The 22207-nt window shown below is 59.7% G+C and overlaps 1 protein-coding gene across 1 annotated transcript in view; it reads right to left on the bottom strand.

Moving 5' to 3' along the window:
• Window positions 1–22207, bottom strand: part of LMX1A (LIM homeobox transcription factor 1 alpha) — a 100395-nt gene that overhangs the window by 25481 nt on the left and 52707 nt on the right. The window contains exon 3 of the mRNA XM_037035189.1: window positions 355–587. Coding sequence (XP_036891084.1) covers window positions 355–587 — 233 coding nt within the window. The remainder of the gene's footprint in view (window positions 1–354; window positions 588–22207) is intronic.

Below are 22207 nucleotides of genomic sequence, written 5' to 3' on the forward strand. Positions count from 1 at the left end.
CCCAAGGGGCAGACAGAAGCTGGGGCCACAGCCTGGGGCCGAGCCCAGCAGCTTGCAGGTGACGGGAGACCATCAGCCTGTAGTAGAGTCACTCCGGCCAACCCAGAGGCTGTGAGTGTGTGCATGTCGACAGTTGTGTGCCGTGGGATTCTAGGTCATTTGTTACACAGCACATTGTGACCTTGCTGACTGATACGAGATCACTCCCACCTTCCAAAGGAAGTTTCTGGAAAACATAGAGCTGCCATCCATGGAGCCAGGCTTCCCTGATGGCTGGCCCCCCGGAGACAAGGCCCTGAAGACCATCACCCTCCACAGTCCCCCCAGCACCCCTACTCACCACACAGCACTCACCCGAGTCGGAGGCCGCCGGGCTCACCAGGCTGAGCAGCTCGCGCTCCTTCTCGTAGTCCCCCCTGCAGAGCAGCTGGCCCTCCTTCAGGACGAACTCGTCCCCCTTCTGCAGTCGCCGCTCACACACGCAGCAGCAGAAGCAGCCCAGGTGGTACACGCTCTTCTGCGCCCGCATCACGAACTCGTTGGGGGCGATGGCCTCGAAGCAGCCCCCACACTTGACAGCAAACAGCCTGGGGGTGGGGACAAAGGGGGAGGGTCTGTGACAGAGCTCTGGCTGCGACCAGGCCTTCCCTCCAGCCAACAGCAGAAGGGACGTCAAGAACCAGGCCACGGAGCAGCCGGGGTGCAGTAGGCCCCGCCCTACAGAGTAACTCCCGTCCTGGTCGTGCGCAGGGGCGTCTAGGAAAGGCCCTCCCTGTCTTCTTGACCAATGGCCCATGTCACCCATGGCCTGTGGCTTATACCTATGGCACAAGCGCAGAGATGTGTCCCCTAAACACATCTCTGGTCCACTCGTTAGAGCATCCAGGTCTCGGTGTCCTAAACAAAGAATTGTTTTTTTTTTCATCCTCACCCGAGCATGTGTGTATTGATTTGAGAGAGAGAGAAAGAGAGAGAGACATCGACCAGTTGCCTCTTGTACTTTCTCCGACCGGGGAACACACTCACATCTTGGTGCAGGGCCAACGCTCCAAGCCACTGAGCCACCCAGTCACCTGCACTCGGCCAATCCCGCCTCGAAGCCTTGCCCACACATTCAGGCGCTCGCTTCCTCTTTCCGTTCATCCGCTCCCGTGTCCTTTCTCGCTCATTCCTTCGCTGTTCAGAAGCATCCTCCACACACGACACCACACACTCTGTGTGTTCACGGCACAGGTCGTCATGCACACACACCCCCACACTGAGGGTCTGTCCCGTGTCCCACTGTGATCATGGCGCAGAATGGCAGAGTCCCCAATGCCGTGGGGCTCCCCTGTTGGTGAGAGAGATAGCAGACAGAGAGGCAGACAGACAGTGTCCACGCAGAGATGCCCCCGCACGAGATGAAATACAAGGACGACTCGGCAACGTCCAGTGAGCACAGGACACCATGGCCAGTCTGCGAGGACACTTTCTCCCTCGGACACTGCGCAGGGTACGGCCCCGAGTCTTCACCTATTCGGTGTGGTCACCTCAGAAGCGTCCCGGGACAATGGGGGTGTTAGGGGCACCTCAGAGTCTGTGGGTCTCTCCTTCCTCTGCCCCGCCCCCTCTGCCCTTTCCGGCTCCCCCACCAGGCCAGGGAGGACCAGCTGGTGGAAATCCCACCCGGTGTCTGCTCACTGCTCTCCCCGCGCAGCCGGGAGCTGGGAGATAGAGAGACGTCCACGTTCCAGTTCTCGGGGGAACCCCTCCTTGGCGCAGCCCAGCCCTGGACCTTCTGCAGCCAGAGGGGGCTCAGACACGAAAGGCCGTAATGGTGCGCATGTGCCCGGATTCCTGAAGATTCTACCAGAACAGGAGACCTCAAGGCTCCCACGGCACAGCCTGAGTTTGAGTCACTTTTATTGGCCCTGCCTTTGTTTTCTGGCTCTTGTGGGTGGGGTTGGGTTTGGGTTTTATTTATCTTTTGCCCCAAAGTTGGTTCTCCGTGCTTAAGAGATCGCTGAGCTCTCTCTATTCTAAGACACCATCTTCCTTATCAGCACGAGGCCTGCTGACCCCTCCGGCTCGGACACGCGTGACTTCCTCCGTGAGGTGCTGAGCCAGATGGGACGGGAAGGTGAGAGGCAGGATCTGGGGCTGCCGGGCAGGAGCACCCCTCTGATGAGCATGCCCTCCCCCCAGGTGCCAATGCCACGCCAGGGCCAACCCACAGTCTCCCCGCCCATACCAGGAGCCCTGGAGGACGGCCAAGGGGAAATGGAAGGCCACCCGATTCAGGACCAGAGCACAGGACGCCCATGGGGCAGGAAGACCTGGGGTCCCAGGTCCATCCTTCCCCCAGGGGCCCCGCCTAGGCCAGAGTGACAGCAAGAACTGAGAGCCCGGAGGGACGAGTGTCTACTTCCTGGGTGTCCCCGCTCCACACCTTCCACCCAGAGACGCCCACTGCGCCAGCACCTGGTCCCCAGACCCTGTTTCAGCAGGACACGACCTCACTCCATCGTTCTCTGAACAGAGCCTTCCCAGACGCACCTCCATAAACACCGCACAGCGAAGGCCAAGGTGCGTCCGCACAAACACACACACAGAGCACACACCGGCTACACCCCCCTCTGCGCTCCCCGTGTAGCGGCCCCCTCTTTGGAAATGCGTTTCCACAAAGAATCGGCCCCGTAGGTGAGTGAATGAGTGCTTCCCAGAAAAGACGCCGTGTGAAGAGAGCGTTGTGCTCCTGAGCACCTTTGAAACTCCCTGGCCAGGTCCTCAGCTTGCTCCACGTCTGTGCCTCACGCTTTTCCCGCAGGTTGGAACCCTGCTCTGAGAGATGGGGACAGCATGTCTCAAGCGGAGCCGGAGGCTGACACCTGAGGGTGTGCTAGGGCGCGAGGCTCAGGTGAGCAGGGGAGGGGCACAGCCCGGGCAGACCACCGCTCCCCCCCGAGCTGCAGGAATGCAGAGGACGCCATGCGAGACACTGTGCAGACACCTGCGTGTCGCTGCCCATGACCAGTTGGGGCGCAGCCGCTCCACCGTTCTGAGTGTTGGGGTCCCTGGTCATTACAACCTGGCTCAGCCCTCACGTCATTTTACTTCAAAGGAGACGAGGCATCCAGAAGACAGAAAAAAGGGACTCGATCTTCATCGAATGCGCACGTGGTACCAGGAACACGGTGTTTCCACACCCACAGCCTCCCTGACGTTGCGGGTGAGAGCAGGTGGGACGAGCGTGACCTCGGAGAGAATCCGCTCTGCTTCAGCCCCGCCTTGCGCAGGACAGGAGGCTCGGAGGGCCAGCTCGCAGGGTCGGCTCACAGGGTTGTCCTTCCCTTTCTCTCCTGCCCCGCCTGGCACTGTGTTCTCAGGAGAAATCGAAAGACCCAGCAGCGGAGGTGGCCTCCTTGGCTCACGCGAGGGTTTCCGGACTGGCCCTGGCTCTGCAGGAGGTCCCAACCCTCTCCAGCCGTGGGGAGGTGACAGGTAGAAACTAAGCTGTTCCCTTGGGGCTCCCAGCTCCATACCCCCAAGGACCCAAAAGGACCCCTGAGAGAGGCCTGCCCTCTGTGTCTGGGACACACTCTGCCCCCCAACACCACCACACAGGGGTCTCCTCTCCAAAAATGTTGGGAAATAAGGCAGCTCTCACTGTTTCCAGTTCACACAGACATGCAGGCCAAAAGGGCTGGACCCAGGAAGACCCAGGGGACACTTGAGAGCCAGGGAGACACAGAGTCATGGAAGGAGTAGGACAGGGGGCTACATGGTGGGATCAAGCGATCTGAAAGCCAAGTCCCCTCTCCACCCCTTGGCTCTGTGACTGTGGTCAGGAGACGGTGGCATGCGTTCACACGTCAACACACTGAGAACAGTGACAGAACGTCCTGGAGGGCCCCAGTAAGGAGTGGTTGGACTGATGGATTAAGACCACCAAACACAGCGCTTGGCATGGTGAACCCTCAGGGAAATGGTGCGCGATGCAATGGTGGCGCAGTGTTGGTGGAAGGGGAGGTAACCAAAGCTGAATATGACATCTGGGAGAGAAATTAGTGCAAAAACCAGAGACTATGAGTTACAATGCCAGAGACCGGGAGAATCCAGGTTAGCTGGAAGAGCCTGGAGAGAGGAGGATTGGGGCAGGTTGTCAAGGACCAAGGGCATGAACAAGGTCAGAGGTCCGCTTTCCAGACGTGCTGACCGTGCACTTGGGGACCAGCCCCGACAAGGTCAAGGAGGCCTGGTCCCGCCTGCGGCAATGACCTCAACCTCGGGTTGGCATGTCCACCCACACGGGATTCGTCTGCGTTTACCCAACTCACAGTTCCGGCTCCCCTACCCTGTCTGTCAAAGTCACAGCCAAGAACGCGGCGTTGCTGAGCCTTCGTTCTCTCGTCAGAGCAGACACACCTGACCGCTCCCCCGACAAACTTCCAGGCTGCCTGAAGTCTCCACCACCACCTGCCCCACCGTCCTCTAGACTGGGACGGTGCCCTCCGGGCTGACGACACAGCCCCCGACACACAGGAACACACGGCCGCCTCCCACATCCCGGGCCAGGGCTCTGAGACACGTGAGAACCGAGCGGAAACAGGAGGGGAGCCCCCTTCCTAACACCCCAGAAAGCTCCTGACCCAAGGGCAAGCCTGCAAACACTGAGCTCTTCCTTCACCTTGACCCAGAGCCCTGAAGGCCGCCAAGGCGGCCTCTCAAAGCCTCCACCTGGCGTGGAAGGAGGAAAGACCAAACAAACACACACAAAACGCCAACTTGAGGCCAAGTGGTGTCGTCCCATCCACATACGAGGTCCGAGCCTCTGGCAGCGGCAGGCAGGAAGCGACTGCACGTGAGATGCCTCTGCACCCGCACGGAGCGGTCGCTTCCGTCAGGGAATTTCTAAGCCCCTGGGTGTAGCAACCCGGGAGAGAGGGGGTCTGTGGGGCCCCTTAGCAAGGCCGGGCGGCTGCCCCTCAGTCTCCACCCTCTCCACCAGGGGGCAGCACGGCGGCACTCATTAAGGCCACGTTGACTTGGAAACAGGTCACCCAGGCCCGAGACAGGCGTTGGCCACCAGCCAAGCCTGTCTGTCGGGGACTCTGCTGCCGGGAGCCTGGGAGAGCGTGTGGCCCAACTGAAGGGGGCATTCAAAAGTATTGGGAACCAAAAGCATGGCTTGTGGCCTTAGAAGTAGTGACATGAGCAACCTTGTCAGCTGGCTCCAGGTCTCTGTCCTTGAGGCTGAGCCAGCAGCGCCACAATGGGCACCGGAGCCCATGGTCCCGGGGCGGTGGGAAAGTCTGCGGGGACAATAGACACGGCAGGGCCTTCTATAGCAGGCCGTCTCAAGGCTCTGCGGCGGGGAGAAAATGGGAAACAATAGGTGTCTGGCAGGGCCGGTCCTCGGCTCCGTGTCCCTGGGGCTCCGAGGGTGGCGAGGAGGGCCGGACAAAGGGACGAGGACAGTGAAGTGGGGTGTGGGCGCGGCCCAGAGGCACTTCGCCAAGACACACAAAGAGTCACTCATCTCCTCGTCCCTTGCGAATGCCACTGGCCATGGGGGGTTTTCTGCTCGAAAGGGCGGCTGAATCCCTCCCTCGGCCCCGTGCAGCACCAGTCCAGGGTCAGGCAGAGCAGGGCCAGAACCGTCTTCGAGTCTGACGGGACCCGGGTTCGAGTCTGGTTCCACCTCTGAGAGCGCAGGCCTCTGCTTCTCCACTAGGTCGTCGTGACCACCAGACGAGACGTCACGGAGGCTGAACAAGGTGACGGGTTGGAAGTAGCTGGCACATTCTCGCGGCGACCGATTGACCAGGCCCGCCCACCCGGACACTGGTATGAGGTCACCGATAGCGAGACGGAGCACAGACAGAACTTGACACATGTCTCTGGCTCTAACCCTCCCTGTTTGACAACTTCAGCCCAAGTCCAACATGCCTTTCGCAGGTTACTGGAGAAGAGGCCAATGGGCAAGCACGGAAGGACAAACACTTGACCGCAGACAGAAGGTGCTCATCATTCAGGCAACTGCGGCTCTGCTCTCCCCAGCCCAAGGTCAGTGTTGACATAGCCAACGAGTGCTGACCAACGCCCAGGTCACTGCCTACCACCCAGCGTGTCGGCAGTGAGCTCCAGCGGGGCAGAGCCAACAGCTGCTATTTTATTTGGTCAGCGCTGACGGTAGCAGGCAAACATCCGGACAGACCGCTGCCCCAAACCCCCGCTGGGCGTAGACGACCGCTGCTTCCAGGCTGTGGGTCAGCCCTGAGGCGCCTGTCTCCCCGTCCTGCTACCGACCCGTCAGACCCCGGCAAAGGATCCCTGCATTTTATAACTGGAAAGAAACCAGCACCCAGGAAGGGGCAGGGTGCCATCCCAGCCCGCAGAGAATGTCAAGGCCACTGAGAGGTTGCAGCTCAATCCATGGTCAAGAAAGAGAACAGGTGACACGTGGCCCCAGCAGAGGATAGACATGTGTTCCTGGGTGTCTGGGCGGCACCCTGGACAGCTGAGTGAGTGGAGAGGGTGGGAGACAGCGAGGCTCTCTGGCTCTCTGTGTTGCCTCCCCCTCCTCTTTCTGGCCCCAACTGGGAGAGCTGTCTGGGAGGCGGGCCGCAGAGCGAAAGACTGCGGCGAAAGCAGGGATCGCCATGACCCCAGCCGAGGTGGCTCGGCATTGATTATGGTCTTCCCGTATTGTCACGCTGACAAGAAAACATGGCAAGAAACATAAAGCAGGCCCACGGAAAATATATGTTTCCTTTTTAGGGAGTTAAAGGTTTGGTTTCCTTTGAAAATGTCAGTTTTCCTTTCCCTTCATCCTCATTAGCCTCCTGGGACGCTCTTAAACATACCCAGCGCACAGCAGAGCTAGGGAGGAGGTATTTTTAGCTGATATTCTGGGCACAGATTCCCATTGTTCCGCGATTTTTGGCTTGGCTGGATGGCACTCGGCCAAGACAATGTATACGCTGACAAAGAATGCACGTTTCCTGGCTCTGTGTGTGTGTGTGTGTGTGAGAGAGAGAGAGAGAGAGGAGGCCGGGGGCATTATGAATGATGCTCCGATGGGAAGATTCTCAGTGCTCAGCAGGGGGCGACACCGAGCTCTCCACGAATCCCGTTGGCCTTTGTCGCCAGGCTTTTCATTTCTACCATTGTACAGGGCGGGGGCAGGTGGGGGCCGCATTGTCACAACCTGACGAGAGCTGCTGGTAGAACCCACTGACACCAGCAGCACAGTTTCGGGAAGTAGACGTGTTCCGAAGACCACTGACCACGTGCCCGGTCAGCTGGGCCGCCAACAGTCTGCACGGGGGCCGTGTTCAAAATCCTAGGGGTGGCTGATGTCCTCTCTTCTCCTCGCATGCCGCAGCGGGCAAAGTATGGGAATGATCGCAAGGGACAAGACAACCGTTAGTAAACAAATAATGATGCAAGAATAAACGCTGGCCCTGGCGCCGGGGCTCAGTTGTGCGGAGCGTCGGCCTGCGTACCAAAAGTCTGCAGGTTTGATCCCCAGTCAGGGCGCAGATGGGAGGCAGATGCCAATGTTTCTCCCCCTCTCTCTCCCTCCTGCTCTCTCTAAAGAATCAGTGAAACATATCTCCAGGTGAGGATTAAAATCAAAAAAGGATAAGCTCCGTGTTTCACGTATTCACAACTGTAAAGCTACTTATGCCAACTCCTGTACACACAATGCCTGTTTGTGGGGTCCCCCAGTCATCCGGGGTGACAAAAAAAGGGAGACGTGGACTGACAATCCAAGTGAAGACCCCCCCGCTGTGGGTGGCGGGGAGGGGGGAAGCTGGAGGGGGTGGTCGTGTTGGGCTCGCCCTTCCCATGAGCAGGGTGGACAGACATTCTGCATGGTCTGAATGCCCAGAATGCCTTGCATGCAAAGATCTCAGAGCCTGTGTGACCTTGAAAAGCATCTCAGTCCTGAAGTGGGCGGGGACAGGAGCAGATTCCGAGTTTTCCGAGTCTCATCGCATGGGGAAAAACTGGTGTGCCAGCAGGGAGCGGCCCTCTGCACATTTCCCAAATCCAGCAAAAAAAAAGCCAGTGTCCTGACCCACCCATGCAGCCTCTTTCCCCTGAGACGGTGTCACCTTTAAGGTAGACTCCAGACTCCCGAGGGACCCCCAGAGCTTTCAGCCAAGTCTGACCAGGGGAAGCGAGACAGTGCTTAGCTCGTGTTCTCCTTATTTGTACTCTTCATTTTTTTAACCCTTTTTACCCCTCAACACTCTCCCCACCCATTATGCACTAAAAGACATCATACCCATCAGCACGGCTACTATAAGAAGAAATCCGGTGAGGAGGTGAGGAAATCAGAACCCATGTGCGCTCCTGGCCGCAATAGCAAAGCTGATACAGAAAACTGTACAACACAGCTGCCTCAAAGGAATTAAAAGTAGGACCGCCCGCATGATCCAGCATCTCTACACCCAGGTACACATCCGAAATAAGGGACAGCAGGGACTCCAAGAGATGCTGGTACGCTCACGGTCACAGCAGCCCTACTTCCAACAGCCGAGAGGAGAACGCCACAGGGGAATGGATACACCAGATGAGGTGCATACTGTTGACACGCACTGTGATGGAATATTATCCAGCCTCACCAAGGAAGGGGATGCTGACACCTGCTAAACATACTGAGGACATTACGTTCAGTGAGCTACAGCAGTCAAAAAGGACAAATGCTGTATGACCCCACTTCCAGGAGATAATTTGAGTAGTGAAGTTCATAGAGGCAGGAAGTAGAGTGGCGGGTGCCAGGAGTTGGGGGAGGTGGGAATCGGGAGCTGTTGTTTAATGGGGATGGAGTTTCCATTTTGCAAGATGAAAAATGTTGTGGAGATGGATGGATCGCAGCACAAACTGAATGCCACTGAACATCACACTTAACCATGGTGGAGGAGGTCAATTTTATGTTATGTACATGTTACCACACTTTTTACAAATTAAAAAAAATCAGATTTTTTAACTGGAAGATACAATGAGCTTTCATATTCTACCTCCTGTAACTAAAATCTCAGTGAGTATGTTCCCACTTAAAAAAATCTCCCCTGTCCAGACTCCCTTGCAGCTAGGAGTGACCATATAAGGTAATGCAGGGCATGGGGGTGGGAGGGGAATGTTTTTGAAAAGTTATTGTTCTCTTTATGAAATGAGGAAGGCTCAGCTGGCACACACATTCCACTCTTCACCTTTTCCTTTATTTCTGTGCCTGGATTTAAAATGTAACACCTAATGACAAATCAGCCATCTTGGCCCTAAGAGAATAAAAGTCACCTATTAAGGATACAGAACAGGAGGAGAGGAGCCTGGGTCCTTGAAAACTTTCCTGAGCAGTTGCACCCTCCCTGGACTTCCTACTTCTTGATTCTATTTCTGTGGGAAAAATAAAAACTCTTGTTTCCATTCAAGGTCTGGTGTGTCCTGAACTCCCCTCAGGCCACCGCCTCCACGTGGGCACGGGCCTTCCTCCCTTCATGCTCGCTCCTAAGCTACATCACATGTATTTGTTACTATCTTTACACATATATTTTTCTTATTTTTCCCGTGTTGGGAAAACACTATCCCCCTCTCGGTCCTATCTCCTCACTGATTTGGTAGCCTGTGTAGAGAAATTCAGAAATAAACTATTTCTGTTTTCTACCTCCAGTTCCTCTGCTTCTGCTCCCTTAAGGCCAATCCCATCAGGCACCTTTCTTATTCTTTCTAACAAAACTGTCTTGTGACTATCAATAACGACATCCATGCCACTCAGCCATCATCCTACTGAGACCACCAGTGGACCTGGTATTGTGGTCACTTGGCTCCCAGGACCCCTCAGGCTCCTTCCTCACTTGTCACTTCTTGGTCTCCTTGCTGGCCCCCTCACCTCCCCAAACCTGAAATGTCTCTTCCTCTCCTCTGTCTAATACTCATCACCCTCGGTGATTTATCCAGGCTCACGACTTTAAATTACTTTCAATGACTTTGAAACGTCTATCTCCACCCCAGACATCTCTCCGAAATCTGCCCACTCACTCAATATTGTCACTTGGATTTCTGATCAAAATCTCCAACGCAACTAAACCAAAACAGAATTCCTGATCTCATCCCCCCCCTGACCCTGACCCAGATCTGCCCCAACCACCCACCCATCTCTCTGTTGACGGACGGTGCTCCCCATTTCCTGTCCCTCCAGCTCCCGTCTCCACACACTTCCTGTGCAAACTGTCTACAAGCCACGTCTGCGCCATCGTCCCGGGATGACCAGAACCCGCCACCTCCGCCCGCTTCCACCGCCTCTTCCCTGGATCCTCAACGGCCTCCGGATGGACCACCTGCTCCTTCCCACCTCCTGGCATGCTCCTTTTCAACACCGAAGCCAGGGTGAGCCCACCAAGAACCAAATTAAATAGCGGCACTCATCGGTCACCCATCTTACAGATGAGAAAAACAGAGGCACGTGAAGGTTGAAGTCATTTGTTTGGCTTTACACAGCCAGTAATTGGAGACACCGAGGTTCGAACCGAGTCTGTTAAGGCCCAAACCCACTAAAGCTCTGTACATCGCTGTCTGACGCAGCTCAAAGAACCGTCCTAAACAAATGACATGTTCCACGTGACCACCAGGCAACGTTATCACCATTACCAGCTGAAGCTCCTGATAATGCAGAACTAGGTGAAAGAGGCTATCCGTTACACCGAAATATTTCACCTCGAAAGGGAAGGCCGGGGCTTGCCCCCCACTTCTGGAATGACCGCCTGACTCTTGAGACCAAGGACAGAGGCTGGGTCTAACCCAGGGAAGCATCAGCCTTGGAACTCGGGTGGGGGCAGGCACGTGGGGACGGGGGGAGGGGACGGAAAGCCCAGCAGGGATGGTGGCCATGAGCTGGGCCAGCCAGCAGACCCCCGCCCCTGACCACAACCTTCACGTGCAAGTCTGGGATGTAATTTTCATCTTGGATGCCTCTCAGAGGGCTCTGCTTCCCACGTCCAGCTCTGTTCAGGGGATTACTGAGCAGGGACAGACGGGAGGAGCTGCAGAACCGCAAGAATCTCCGCGAAACAGGATTCCTGGCTGGGAATCACAGTGACAAGTTACGTGTGCAGATGGGGGCAGACACCTCCCTAGGGACCCTCTCCACGGGCACTGTCCAGCAGCACCCTCTGTGAGGACACACACCCCCTCCACCCACGCCGTCCGGGATGGTCCCCGGGAGCCAGCTTCACCGGCTCCTGGGGAGAACTGAGATGCTTGAAAGTGAGGCAGAAACAGGAGTGTGAGGACCCTGTGCCTTCTCAGAGATGGTCCCACCCCACCCCCTGGCCGGGCCCCAAATCTTCCCGGGTCTGCGAGGGGCTGCTTGAGCCTCGTACCCCTGCCGGGTGTCCTAGTTCCCACCCAGCATTCTCTGTGGCTCATAGGGGCTCGCTGGTAACAAAGGCACCCGAGACCCACAGGAGACAGGGAGCTTCCAGGTGGGGTGGTCAGGGAGGCACCCTCCAAGGAGACGACGGAAGTGAGAACACCCACTAATAAATCGGTGCTGAGATGGCTGAGCCAGGGGGCCCGATGGGCCACGTGGAGACTGGAGAGAGCGCAACGGGTGGGAGGGAGACCGGTGTGCCTGCTACCTGCCACCTGCCCTGCACAGGAACATTAGAAGGTGACCTGTCCTGCATAGGCAATGAGGGGTCCTGACTCACCTCTGAGCTGAGGCAGAACTTGGGGTGGCACATGGGGGAGACGTGGACCACGGCGGCCCACCCACCCCCAGCTTCCCAGGAGGCACTCCTCCCCACCCAGCATCCCAGGGACCACTGCCTTCCTGGGCAGCACAGGGCAACGCAGCAGAGTGCCTGTCGCAGGACACATCACGATTTACCGCGGCCAGTCGCCCCTCTCTCTCCCCTTTGAACCAGTGACGAACCTGGGGTGGGCATGGGGCCCCGTGACGGCCAAAGAGATGCAGGGGGAGGCTGCGGGGGCGCTTCTGAGAAAGAGGAAACTCCACGGGGAAGAAGCAGGCAGGGAGAAAGCCACAGCCCAGCTCTTTCCAGCTCACGGGGGACGCGGTCACAGAGCCCGTCCTAGAGGGTGGGACGCCATCTGGCAGGCACAGGCTGACCAGCGGGACGGTGGAGCTGACGCCCTGGGAGGGAGGCCGGATCTCCCTCCCAAAGTGACTCGGTGGCAGGTACCTCCCTGTGGCTGGCTGGGTGAAAATTGCCCTCCTATTGGCGGAAACCCCTGTTCACTCCGTTTTACAGCTTGCCGCCCCGTATCTCCTGAGTCACGGCGTTCCCCTGAGCTGGGGTCGCAGAGCTGACCTGGTTCCCTATTGCAATGGCCATCCCCACATGTGGCTTCAGTAGGACAAGTGGAATCACAGGGCACCAAGGGCAGCGGCCAACCTTGGAGGCAAGGGTCACCAAGGCCGCACAGGCCGCTGAACCCCACCCACAATTCCCTGCTGCAGGGCAGGTAGAAGCACCTGGGAGGAAGCGGACAGACGGACATGCCGAGCCCGAGGGAGGGCTTGGGCCCTGGCTGACCCCACCGCAGGCCACCGAGGGCAGTGGCCGCGCTGCAAATGGAGGGGGAAGATCCCGCCCACCCCCCACCCAGGAGGCCCAGGGCGTGACCAGCGGGGCGCTTCCCTGCCAGAGCCTCACCGCCCATCCTGCCGAACGGACGCAAAAACAAACTCCACCACATGTTAACACTAATTGCAAACATTCGCCGCCGAAAAGAGAGCCCCATTTTTCAAGAGTCCACGGAGATCTGGTTACACCGGCGGCTGAAGCACCGACTGGCCCCGTTCGCTCCTTGGAAGCGGCAGGGCCAGCGTGAGGGTGCCACCAAGCTGTGGGAAGGACCGTCCTTCGTCCTCGCACCCCCGTCACCCAGTCCGTCCCCACGTCCCCCGGGCTCACACCAATGGCGCGCCCCGGGTCCCAGAGCATGCACCCCTCCATCGACAGGGACAGAAACCGCAGGGCAGGGGGGAGCGGAAAGACGGGCCACGGGGGGCGGGCGCGATGCGGGGAGGCTGCGATGCGCCGGGAGGCCCGCTGGCCCTGTTCCACCGTCCGGTCAGGGCTGAAGTCAGAGGCACGGAGAAACTGAAAAGCCCCCCAGAGGCCCGGAGCAGGCAGGCTGGTTCGCACGGGCTCTCCGAGCGATGGTTATTGATGGTGTGGTTAGGAAGGGGCCAGCGGGGGTGAACCTGGGGCTGACAGGGCCCTCGGCTCGCAGCACAGCCTGGGGAGGTCCCCGAACAGCGGGAGGGGCCGGGAAGGAGGCAGGGCTTAGATCGTCCGTGAACATTCTTCTGCTGGCCACAGACAGGCCTTTGCAAGCACCCCCCCACCCCGGCGGCATGAGGAGGAAACGGCGGGACTTTCTGCGGCCCAGCCGCGCGCTGCGCCCACATCCCTGCTGGTCCCCGGAGAGGCATTCCGCGGTTTGGCGCTGCACCAGCCCAGCTGGAGCCACAGGCTGCGAGGACCGCGGGCCGTGAGGATGCTCTGGCCGTGAGGACTGCGGGCTGTGAGGACAGGGCAGCTCCCGCAGTGACCCCTGGGCCGTCCTCACGGGCTGGGTCAGAAGGAGCTCTGAGCCGGCCTGGGCAGTGGGGCCATGTGAAGCCATCCCCACCAGGGAGTCACCTGCCAGGTCTTAGGGGCTCGTTCCCAGGCCTTTTCACAGGGGGGGCACAGCATGGAGAATCTGCAGAGTGGAGGCTGTGTGCCAGCTTCACGGGGACCCCAACACCACCCAGCAGGCGCCCCCCAACAGCAGGTCTGCAGACCTGAACAAGTCCGCATCCTCACAAGGCCCATCTTTCCGACAGACGCAAACAAACAATCGACTCTAAGGGGAGACACCGGCTGATTGGGGGTCCCTTGGAGCCCGGACAAGGCTCCCACCTTCCTGCCCGGGCTCCATTGCGTCAACGTTTCCCCACCCCAACTCTCTCGTCCCTTTGACACGAATGCGGCCCTCACCACACATCGCGACACAAGGTTACATGAGGTCTAGTCTGCAATAAACCAGTGTCTGTTAAGGGCTCACACACAGAGTCACCCCAGGGGCGGGCACCAGAGAAGGTGACTGTCCCCCACCAGAGAAGCCGCACAGGTTCCGAAGGCACGCAGGAGAGAGGCAAAGCAACGAGTTAAGGGGGAGAGGGGTCCTGGCAAGGGCGTGAACGGACCTTCCGTGGCATGCCAACCACGAACTGGCCCTAAGGGCAGCACCCACGGGCGACAAGACACACGTCAGGCTCGCAGAAGCCTCTGGGCGCTGGGTGACATCATCGACTCCTCCCAAACGCCCCGAGTCAGACTCAGTCGGCATCCCCATTTCACTGACTAGGACGTCGGGGAGGTCACGTGGCCGGGGAGCCTCATCCTGGTTTGAGGGTGACGTGTCTGCAGCAGGTCCTCAGCCGAGCGCGCCCACCTGGGTGCAGGAATGGCTCTGTCCTCTGCCTTCCAGGCCCAGCTCCAGCCCCCTGCCACCCTGCATCCCCTCCACCGGGACCCTCCACCAGGCACACACGCATTTGCACGTTCAGCTCTGTGTTACAACAGCACTTTGCCTGTCAACTTTGGTGGATGTCACTGAACTTAGATATTGGGGCTTCGATGTGTCTCTCTCATTACATTGTGTCCCCAGAGGAACAGCATTCAGTCTTTGTGTCCCCAGCACAGAGCACACTCAGTCCCTCGTGGGCAGCAGGTACTAAGAACTGCTGGTCAGCCCTGGCTGGTGTGGCTCAGGGGACTGAGCGCCAGCCTGTGAAGAACCAAAGGGTCATTGGTTTGATTCCCAGTCAGGACACGTGCCTGGGTTGTGGGCCAGGTCCCCAGCAGGGGGTGCGTGGGAGGCAACCACACCTTGATGTTTCTCTCCCTCTCTTTCTCCCTCCCTTCCCCTCTCTAAAAGTAAATCAGTAAAATCATTTTAAAGAAAAAAGAACTGCTAGTCGGATTAAAGTCAACTGACTTGACCTGAACTGAAATAATTTGGGGTCTGGGTTGGAGCACCGACGTCAGGGCTGACTGCTGACTCTGAAGAGCGAGGCACGACCACACCGCCCTCAGCTAGTCCACCTTCCCAGCACCAGACTCTGGGGCAGGGTAGGCGGGAGGAGCCCTGGCCGCAGAGATGAGGAGAGGCAGTGGGCTGAGGGACTGGCTGATGGACGGCCACTGCCCCATAAAGAGAGGTGGGACACAGTCTCCAGCCAGGGCCTCGGGGCTGCTGAGCCCCTGGGAACGTCATGGCTGTGTTGCCCAGGAGGTCAGAGGGCAATGAGCCACCGTGGAGGCGAAACTCCGGTGGGGCCCATGGAAGAATGTGTCGCTTACCCTCTCTGAGCCTCGATCTCCCCACGTGCAGCGTGGGGAAGAAGAAACACAGTGGCAGATGGAGAGGACAGCGGTGGAGTGTCGCAGGTCCTCCACCATCGACAGTGTGTCCCATTCTCTGAGCAGTGGGTAGGGCTACCTGTCCTCACATTCTTTCATCAAGCAGAAGCTAGTGTTTTGGGTCTCGTGTGCACGTTTAACCACAGCAGACCACACCTCGCAGGAACTCTGGGGGCAAAAGTGGAAGATTCCCCATGGGTCCCCATAAGTGGGACTCCTCGCTGACCAGACACGCCAGGCTGACAACGTCCGAAAGAGCCCTCCCCAGCTCTCTCCACCGAGCCCCAGGCTACGCCGCCGTCACAGCCGACTGCGCTGTGAGCGCACAAGCCGCAGTTACTCATTAGCAGGTGTGACCAATGCTCCCGACACGCCCGGTCCGGGCTCCGTCACGGTGCCCCCGCTCATTAGCGTCTGTGGGAAGAACCCCAATAAAAACGCGAGGACGCCCACGTGTCCTGACGGGGGCGACAGAGGCCTCCTCACCTCCCGGTGACTTCCAGGGACCTTGTGCCTCCTTCCCCTCCGCCCTGCCAGCGCCCTCCACACCCGACCCCCTGCCCCATGACCAGGGCCTTTCGTAGCAAGTCCAAACACTGGGTGCCTCGTATCGTCCTCCAAGGAAAAGATGGGGNAGAAGATTCCCCATGAATCCCCATAAGTGGGGCTCCTCGCTGACCAGACACGCCAGGCTGACAACATCCGAAAGAGCCCTCCCCAGCTCTCTCCACCGAGCCCCAGGCTACGCCACCGTCACAGCCAACTGCGCTGTGGGCGCACAAGCGGCAGTTACTCATTAGCAGGTGTGACCAATGCTCCCGACACGCCCGGTCCGGGCTCCGTCACGGTGCCCCCGCTCATTAGCAGCTGTGGGAAGAACCCCAATAAAAACGCGAGGACGCCCACGTGTCCTGACGGGGGCGACAGAGGCCTCCTCACCTCCCGGTGACTTCCAGGGACCTTGTGCCTCCTTCCCCTCCGCCCTGCCAGCGCCCTCCACACCCGACCCCCTGCCCCATGACCAGGGCCTTTCGTAGCAAGTCCAAACACTGGGTGCCTCGTATCGTCCTCCAAGGAAAAGATGGGGGCTGGGCTCCCGGGATGGGGGCTAGAGGGGGCGAGGAGGGAAAGCCCCGGAGGAGCTGGGCCCCCACCCCTCTGGTTTCTAGAGCATTCCCGGTGCCGTATGTGTGCATGTGTGTGTGTGTGTCTACCCCCCCTGAGTTTGAACACCAGCCAACTCTGAGAACAAGAGCAGGCCGGGCCAGGCAAGGAGATAACCACAGCCGTAGTGGGACCGACGCTGAGGTTTCACAAAGGCAGCCGGAGCGTGAGTGATGGGACGCTCAGCAGAGGGCCGGGGGCGGCGGGGGAGGGGCGGGGCGTGAGAGAAGCCGGGGAGGATGCAGGGAAAGCCAGAAGGGCGTCGAGGAGAGCCAGGCTCAGGCACAGCCCTGAGAACGCACGCGCTCTGACTCTCCACGATCCACGCAGATGCCCGGGCCCAAGCCCCTGCCCATCCACATGTCCCGGTCGCTGCCGCAGCCTGCTCTGCTAACAGGAGCCTGCTGGGACTTTGCGATGGGGCTCTCGCCCATGAAGAGCTCTCTGAGCGTGAAAGGATTCCAGCCAGACGGACGGCCCTGCCCCAGAGGGTTGACCCTTCGTCCTCGCCCCACAGCCACGGGCAAGGCCCCGCCCACTCAGGCAGCACCTGAGACTCCCAGCAGGCATCAGCCCGCGGCACCTGGGGGCACCACCGGATGAGCGTGAACAGCCAGAGGCCCCCAACCTCACGCTCTGACCCGGGGTGAACACAGCACCCAGAACCTGGGTGATGCTGCCCTGGTGGGGCCGCCGAACCGTCTCGGACAAGGTCATTCTGCCCATTATGCAGAAAAGGAAAGCAACTCTTGTTTCAAAGCGTGGCCGACAGCTCTCTCCCTTGGTTGGAATACACTCCTCAGCTCTTCAGAGAGTCGCTGGGAGAAAGAATTCGGTCAGGAAGTTGGGAGGGAGGGTGGTGTGGGTGAGATAAGAGTGCCCACGCACGCAGTTCACAAAGCACCGGACTCCACGGCTGTGGAGGTGGGTCTTTAACCATCCCTGTGGGTCACTCCAACTTCCAAGGGGAAGAAACAGGGCCCCGAGCCGTGAAGAGATCCTGAGAGGCAGACGGAAGGGCCTCCCTGCGCCCAAGATGCGGGCTCTAAAGTCTACGATGCATGCAGACGGGGGCCTGCTGCACCTCGCCGGTGACTGGCAGCAATGTGCACAGAGGGTCTGCATGGGCGTTGGAAGCTGGAGCAGGGAGCCAGAGGGCAGCAGCCCTGGGGATTTGGGCATGACCGCTGGGCACAGGCAAGGAGAGGCCCAGGAAGAGACCCGTGTGGGCTCACTGGGAAAAGCCAGAGGTGGGGAAGTGTGGCCGGCTGGCAGGGGTGGGTGGAGTGCAGGGCGGGCCGGGATGGGGGACGCCGGCAGCTGCGGGGTCTGGGGTCAGAGGTTCTGTGGGTGGCACATCCACTCGATGAAGTTGTCTTGACATCTGCCCGCCTCTCTGCTCTCCGCCAGGGCTTGAGACCAGGAGCGCCGGCTTCCAGAGGCCATCTCTGCCAAGTTGTCCGCTCAGGCAGGGGCGTTCTGGGGCCGTGCCAACGTCCAGGACACCGTCCAGGGGCCACAGACAGGGCCGCAGCCCTGGGGCGGCACCGCTCGCTGCGGCTTCCTCCTCAGACCCCCTCTCGCACTGGGGTCCGTGCTCCCCTCAGAGGCGGCTGCGTCCCAGGGTGTCACCCCTCCACGGAAAGCCCAAGCCTTCCTGGGTCTCCAAGCCCTGTCTGGGCTCTGGAACACCCTGCTGCATCCACTGGGGCCACCCGCAGACCTGGTCTTCGTGGGCGACACCACCTCCACCCCCGGGCATCTGGCAGGACTGAAATGGCTCCTGCCAGCGGGGCAGAGAAAGGGGGTCTGGGCAGGAATCCAGCCTCTTCCAACTGAAGGAATAAAGGCGCTGGCCTGGGGGCTCCGGCGGTTGGAATGTCAGCCCCTATGCTGAAAGGTTGCGGGTTCAATTCCCGGTCAGGGCACATAGAGGAGGCAACGGACTGATATTGATGCTTCTCTCTCTCCCTCTTTCCCTCCCTTCCTCTCTCTCTAAAAGCAACACAACATCCTTGCACAAGGATAAAAGCATAAAGAAATAAAGTGGCGTTTGCTCCGGGTCTGTGAACCCCAGAGCGTGCTTGGCCTCGCCCGTCAAGGGAATAACTGAGAGCCGGGCACGTCAGTGAGTCCCCGCCAGTCCTCTCGGGGGGCTGACACTCCCCAGCCAACGCGGCCCTCACATGGGGGACACAGGCTGTGCTCGCCTCCGATGGGTAAACGAAGCAGAGAGGCCGAACGGCGGGCCAAGGTGACAGGGTCAGCACGGGAGGGGCAGGAGGCACACCCAGGCCACCGAGGCCCATGACCTCGTGGAGCCTTGTATCGACGTCCGACACACGGCTGTGACCCGCTCCCATCTATGCCCAAGGACCCGGCTGGTGCCTGGTGACCCTCGGCAGTTACCCCGTGCAAGAAGGTCCGGCACCGGCAGTGCGGGCTCTCCCTCCAGCAGCCTCCTCCTCTCTGCCGGCGGCCTGTCCTCCCCTCCTCCTCCAAGAGGACACCGTGTCCCTCATCAAACTCTGGCTGCCGCCGCCTGCCGGCTATGCTCAGCCGTCTCCTCTCTGCTCGCCCAGTCTCCCCACCTCGCTGGCTCCATGAACCCAGGCGCCCACACGGCCCACTCTGGGACCAGCTCTCGGTCTGCCTGGCAGGGGATGGAAGGGGCAGCCCTGGACAGAATCCACACACAGGCCCTCGGTCGCTGCACTGGAGAGGCCGGGTTCGGGCTGAGGCCCAAAGCGCAGGGTGGCCTCAGAGCTTCAGCCTGGCGTCCAGTGCTCAGGGAAGCAGCCCAGGCCGAAGGTGGCCCTACGAGATGAGCCACAGGGACACGCGCACCGGAGGGCGCTAGCGAGGGGCCACCCAAACCCGAGGGGCCCCTATGAGCCCCGGGTGGGTCCCACAGCAGAATCGGAGGGGGCACGCTCTGGGGCAAACTCAGCAAACGTGTAGGCGGAGTCATCGGCCCCGGACAGAGACCCAGGGTCTGCAAGAAACCTCGGCGGAGCCTCCACACAGTGGGAACGCCAGCCCTAGGCCTGTCCCAGCCGAACCTGAGTGCCCGGCTCAGCCCCCTCCCCACCGCCACCAGGCCCGCAGCTGTCCTCCCGCCGGAACCTGAGGGAACACCTGAGAGACTCACCCCGTCACCCTGCCCTCCTCCCCAGTGCCTGTCCGGCTCCTCTGTTCTCTCCGTGCGTGAAGCTCAGCTCTGGCGTGTCTCAGTTTCCCCTTTGGTGACCCGGTCGGTGCCGCCCGTGCAGGACAGCGCCCGTCCAATGAACATACCTAACACCCTCCAAAAGCAACCCAGGGCAAGGGGACCCAACCAGCGGCCACCCTGGCAGTAATAAAATAATCGGTGCTGTTCGTTCCGACAAACGGCCACGGTTCGGCCCCAGGTGGGGGCTGCCCCCACGACTCTCCGTGCAGATCTGGGGGTGGGGCAAGCGAGCCATCCACGTGACCCCTTTCCATCCCGCGGCCCCTCTCCCCGGGGCAGGCAAGTGCTCGCTTTACTGCCTGGCAACCAGACTGGGACTAAGCTGGCTAAAATATGAGTGTTTTTTTGGCTGGAGTAGCAGAGAGCCCGCAGCCCTACGGAGAGAGAAAAATTGAACCCACCAGGCTGTGGCTCCAGACAGGGGGAGAATTAGGCTTCACACGGAGCAGGCTGGACCACGGCATTCTTCAGATAATGCTGAACAAACCCCCGAACAAAGGCGGCCGACCTGGCGGCGTGTTCGGAAAGTGTGTTCTCAGCAGATTCGGGCGCACCGGAGCCCCGCGCGGCTCCGAGGCCCGGGTCCCGCCCGAAGCGCCCCGTTTTTCCGCGCTGCTCCCTTGTCTGAATTCCTGCGGATCCTGCCAATCAGAATTCCTCACCTCAGGCTCGGGGGCACTTGGCAACCAGGCAAGGGGGTGGTGCTTTTAAATGGGATCCCAACCCCCGACAAACTGTGGCCCCCTCCAACCCCCACACCAAATCACCAGCGTCCCAGGCCGGTCCTCGGGGGACACGGGCTGAATTTAAAGATGAAAGGTGTGGGGTTCTGGGTCCTCCTCCATGGCCCCCTCCCCCCTCCCCAAACAACATCACTCCGTGGTGCTGTGCTGGACGGCTTAATACCAAGATCCTGGAAGTTCAAACTTGAGGTTATTGGGGAGGTTGGTGGGGGGTGGCGGGCTAGGCCGTCAGCACTGTCATATTTAAAACGCTGTTAGTGCTTATGCATCTAGGAAGCCAGCTTGGTGGGAGGGGAGGGGTGCCCCGGCAGTGCTGTCTGTCATTCTATCGGCGGACGGATGGAGTTTGGCAGAAACGGCTGAGGTCTGCAAGCAGGCTTCCGTATGTGAGGTCGAGCACGAACCTTCTTGAACTTCACTGCTGGTGAATGCAGTTTGCATTCCTGTGCACCCCCGGGGGGCCCACTTACCCCTCACCCAGACTCCCCGGATGGTCTTCGCGCCGTAACGCCTGGCACAGAGCCGAGACCGGGGTCCGCACACAGGTGCCATCTGCATGACTCAGAGAGGCGGCTCTGTGACGGACCACACCCCAGAATTCCCAAAGCCTCTCGGGGTGACTCGGGCGAGAGGCAGAAAACTCGGTGAGGTATCGCCGAGAAGAATGATGTGGAGATGCAAGGTACTCAGCTTTCTGGAAGAAACTCTCCAAGACCCAGTCGTGCTCACAGATTCTCTTGTGTGGCTGCCCAGAACCTGCGTCTCCGCTGCCACGTCGCAGCGGGGAAGGCACGCCCGAGCCCTCACTGCAGGCCAAGGTTTGGAGTTACACGTGAGCCGTGCACGGGCGGGGGTCCGACAGGTTTGAGCAGGGGGTGCTGGGGAAGATGCAGAGCACAGAGCATGACAAGGGAGCCCAGCTCTGTCTCCGGAGCCAGAAGACGCCCCAGGAGTGTTCGAGGGAGGGCCAGGCTGGCCTCGGACAGAGCAGAAAGCAGGCTTTGCAAACAGTGCCACAGTGGGCAGGGAGCCTGCCAAGGACCGTCCACGCAGCCACAGGTACCCACAGGTAACAGTGTCTCTCACCCAGGTGCACACGTGTGCGAAGCTACAATGCACTGCCCCCGGAAAAGGAAGCTCCGTTCCCCAGGATATGGCCCGACCCAGCGATTCCCAACCTTCCTCAGCGCAGGGCGAGACACATAAGCTAATAACTAAAATTCGGCGGCACACCAAAAAGCGTATCTACTTTTTGCCGATCTGACAAAAGCATGGATAAAATTTTGACTCATTCCCACCAGATGGATACTGTCGTGTTAGCTGTTGTCTTTTTTCTTGTTTGACCCTCTAAGGGAAAAGCGGTCAGGGGCCCTGACTAAAGAGTCAGGTATCACACGTGTCAACAGTTCTCACGGCACTCCTGTGGTGGTGCTGCCCTGGCCCTCGGCGGGGAGCCGCACTCCGACTCTGAGCTGTCCCGGCGAGCAGAGACCAGACTGTGCCCAAGGGGCTTCTTCAACGTCCCTCCTCTGGTTACGGCGTTTGTTCTCAGAGATATTTACGGGGGCGTCTGCCGAGAGCAGCCCGGGGAGCCCACCCGGAGTCCCTCCGCTCACACCCATCTTGCACCCATCTGT

This window comes from Sturnira hondurensis, unplaced genomic scaffold (assembly GCF_014824575.4).
Source record: "Sturnira hondurensis isolate 20B ecotype Veracruz unplaced genomic scaffold, ASM1482457v3 Scaffold0022215, whole genome shotgun sequence".
NCBI lineage: Eukaryota > Metazoa > Chordata > Mammalia > Chiroptera > Phyllostomidae > Sturnira > Sturnira hondurensis.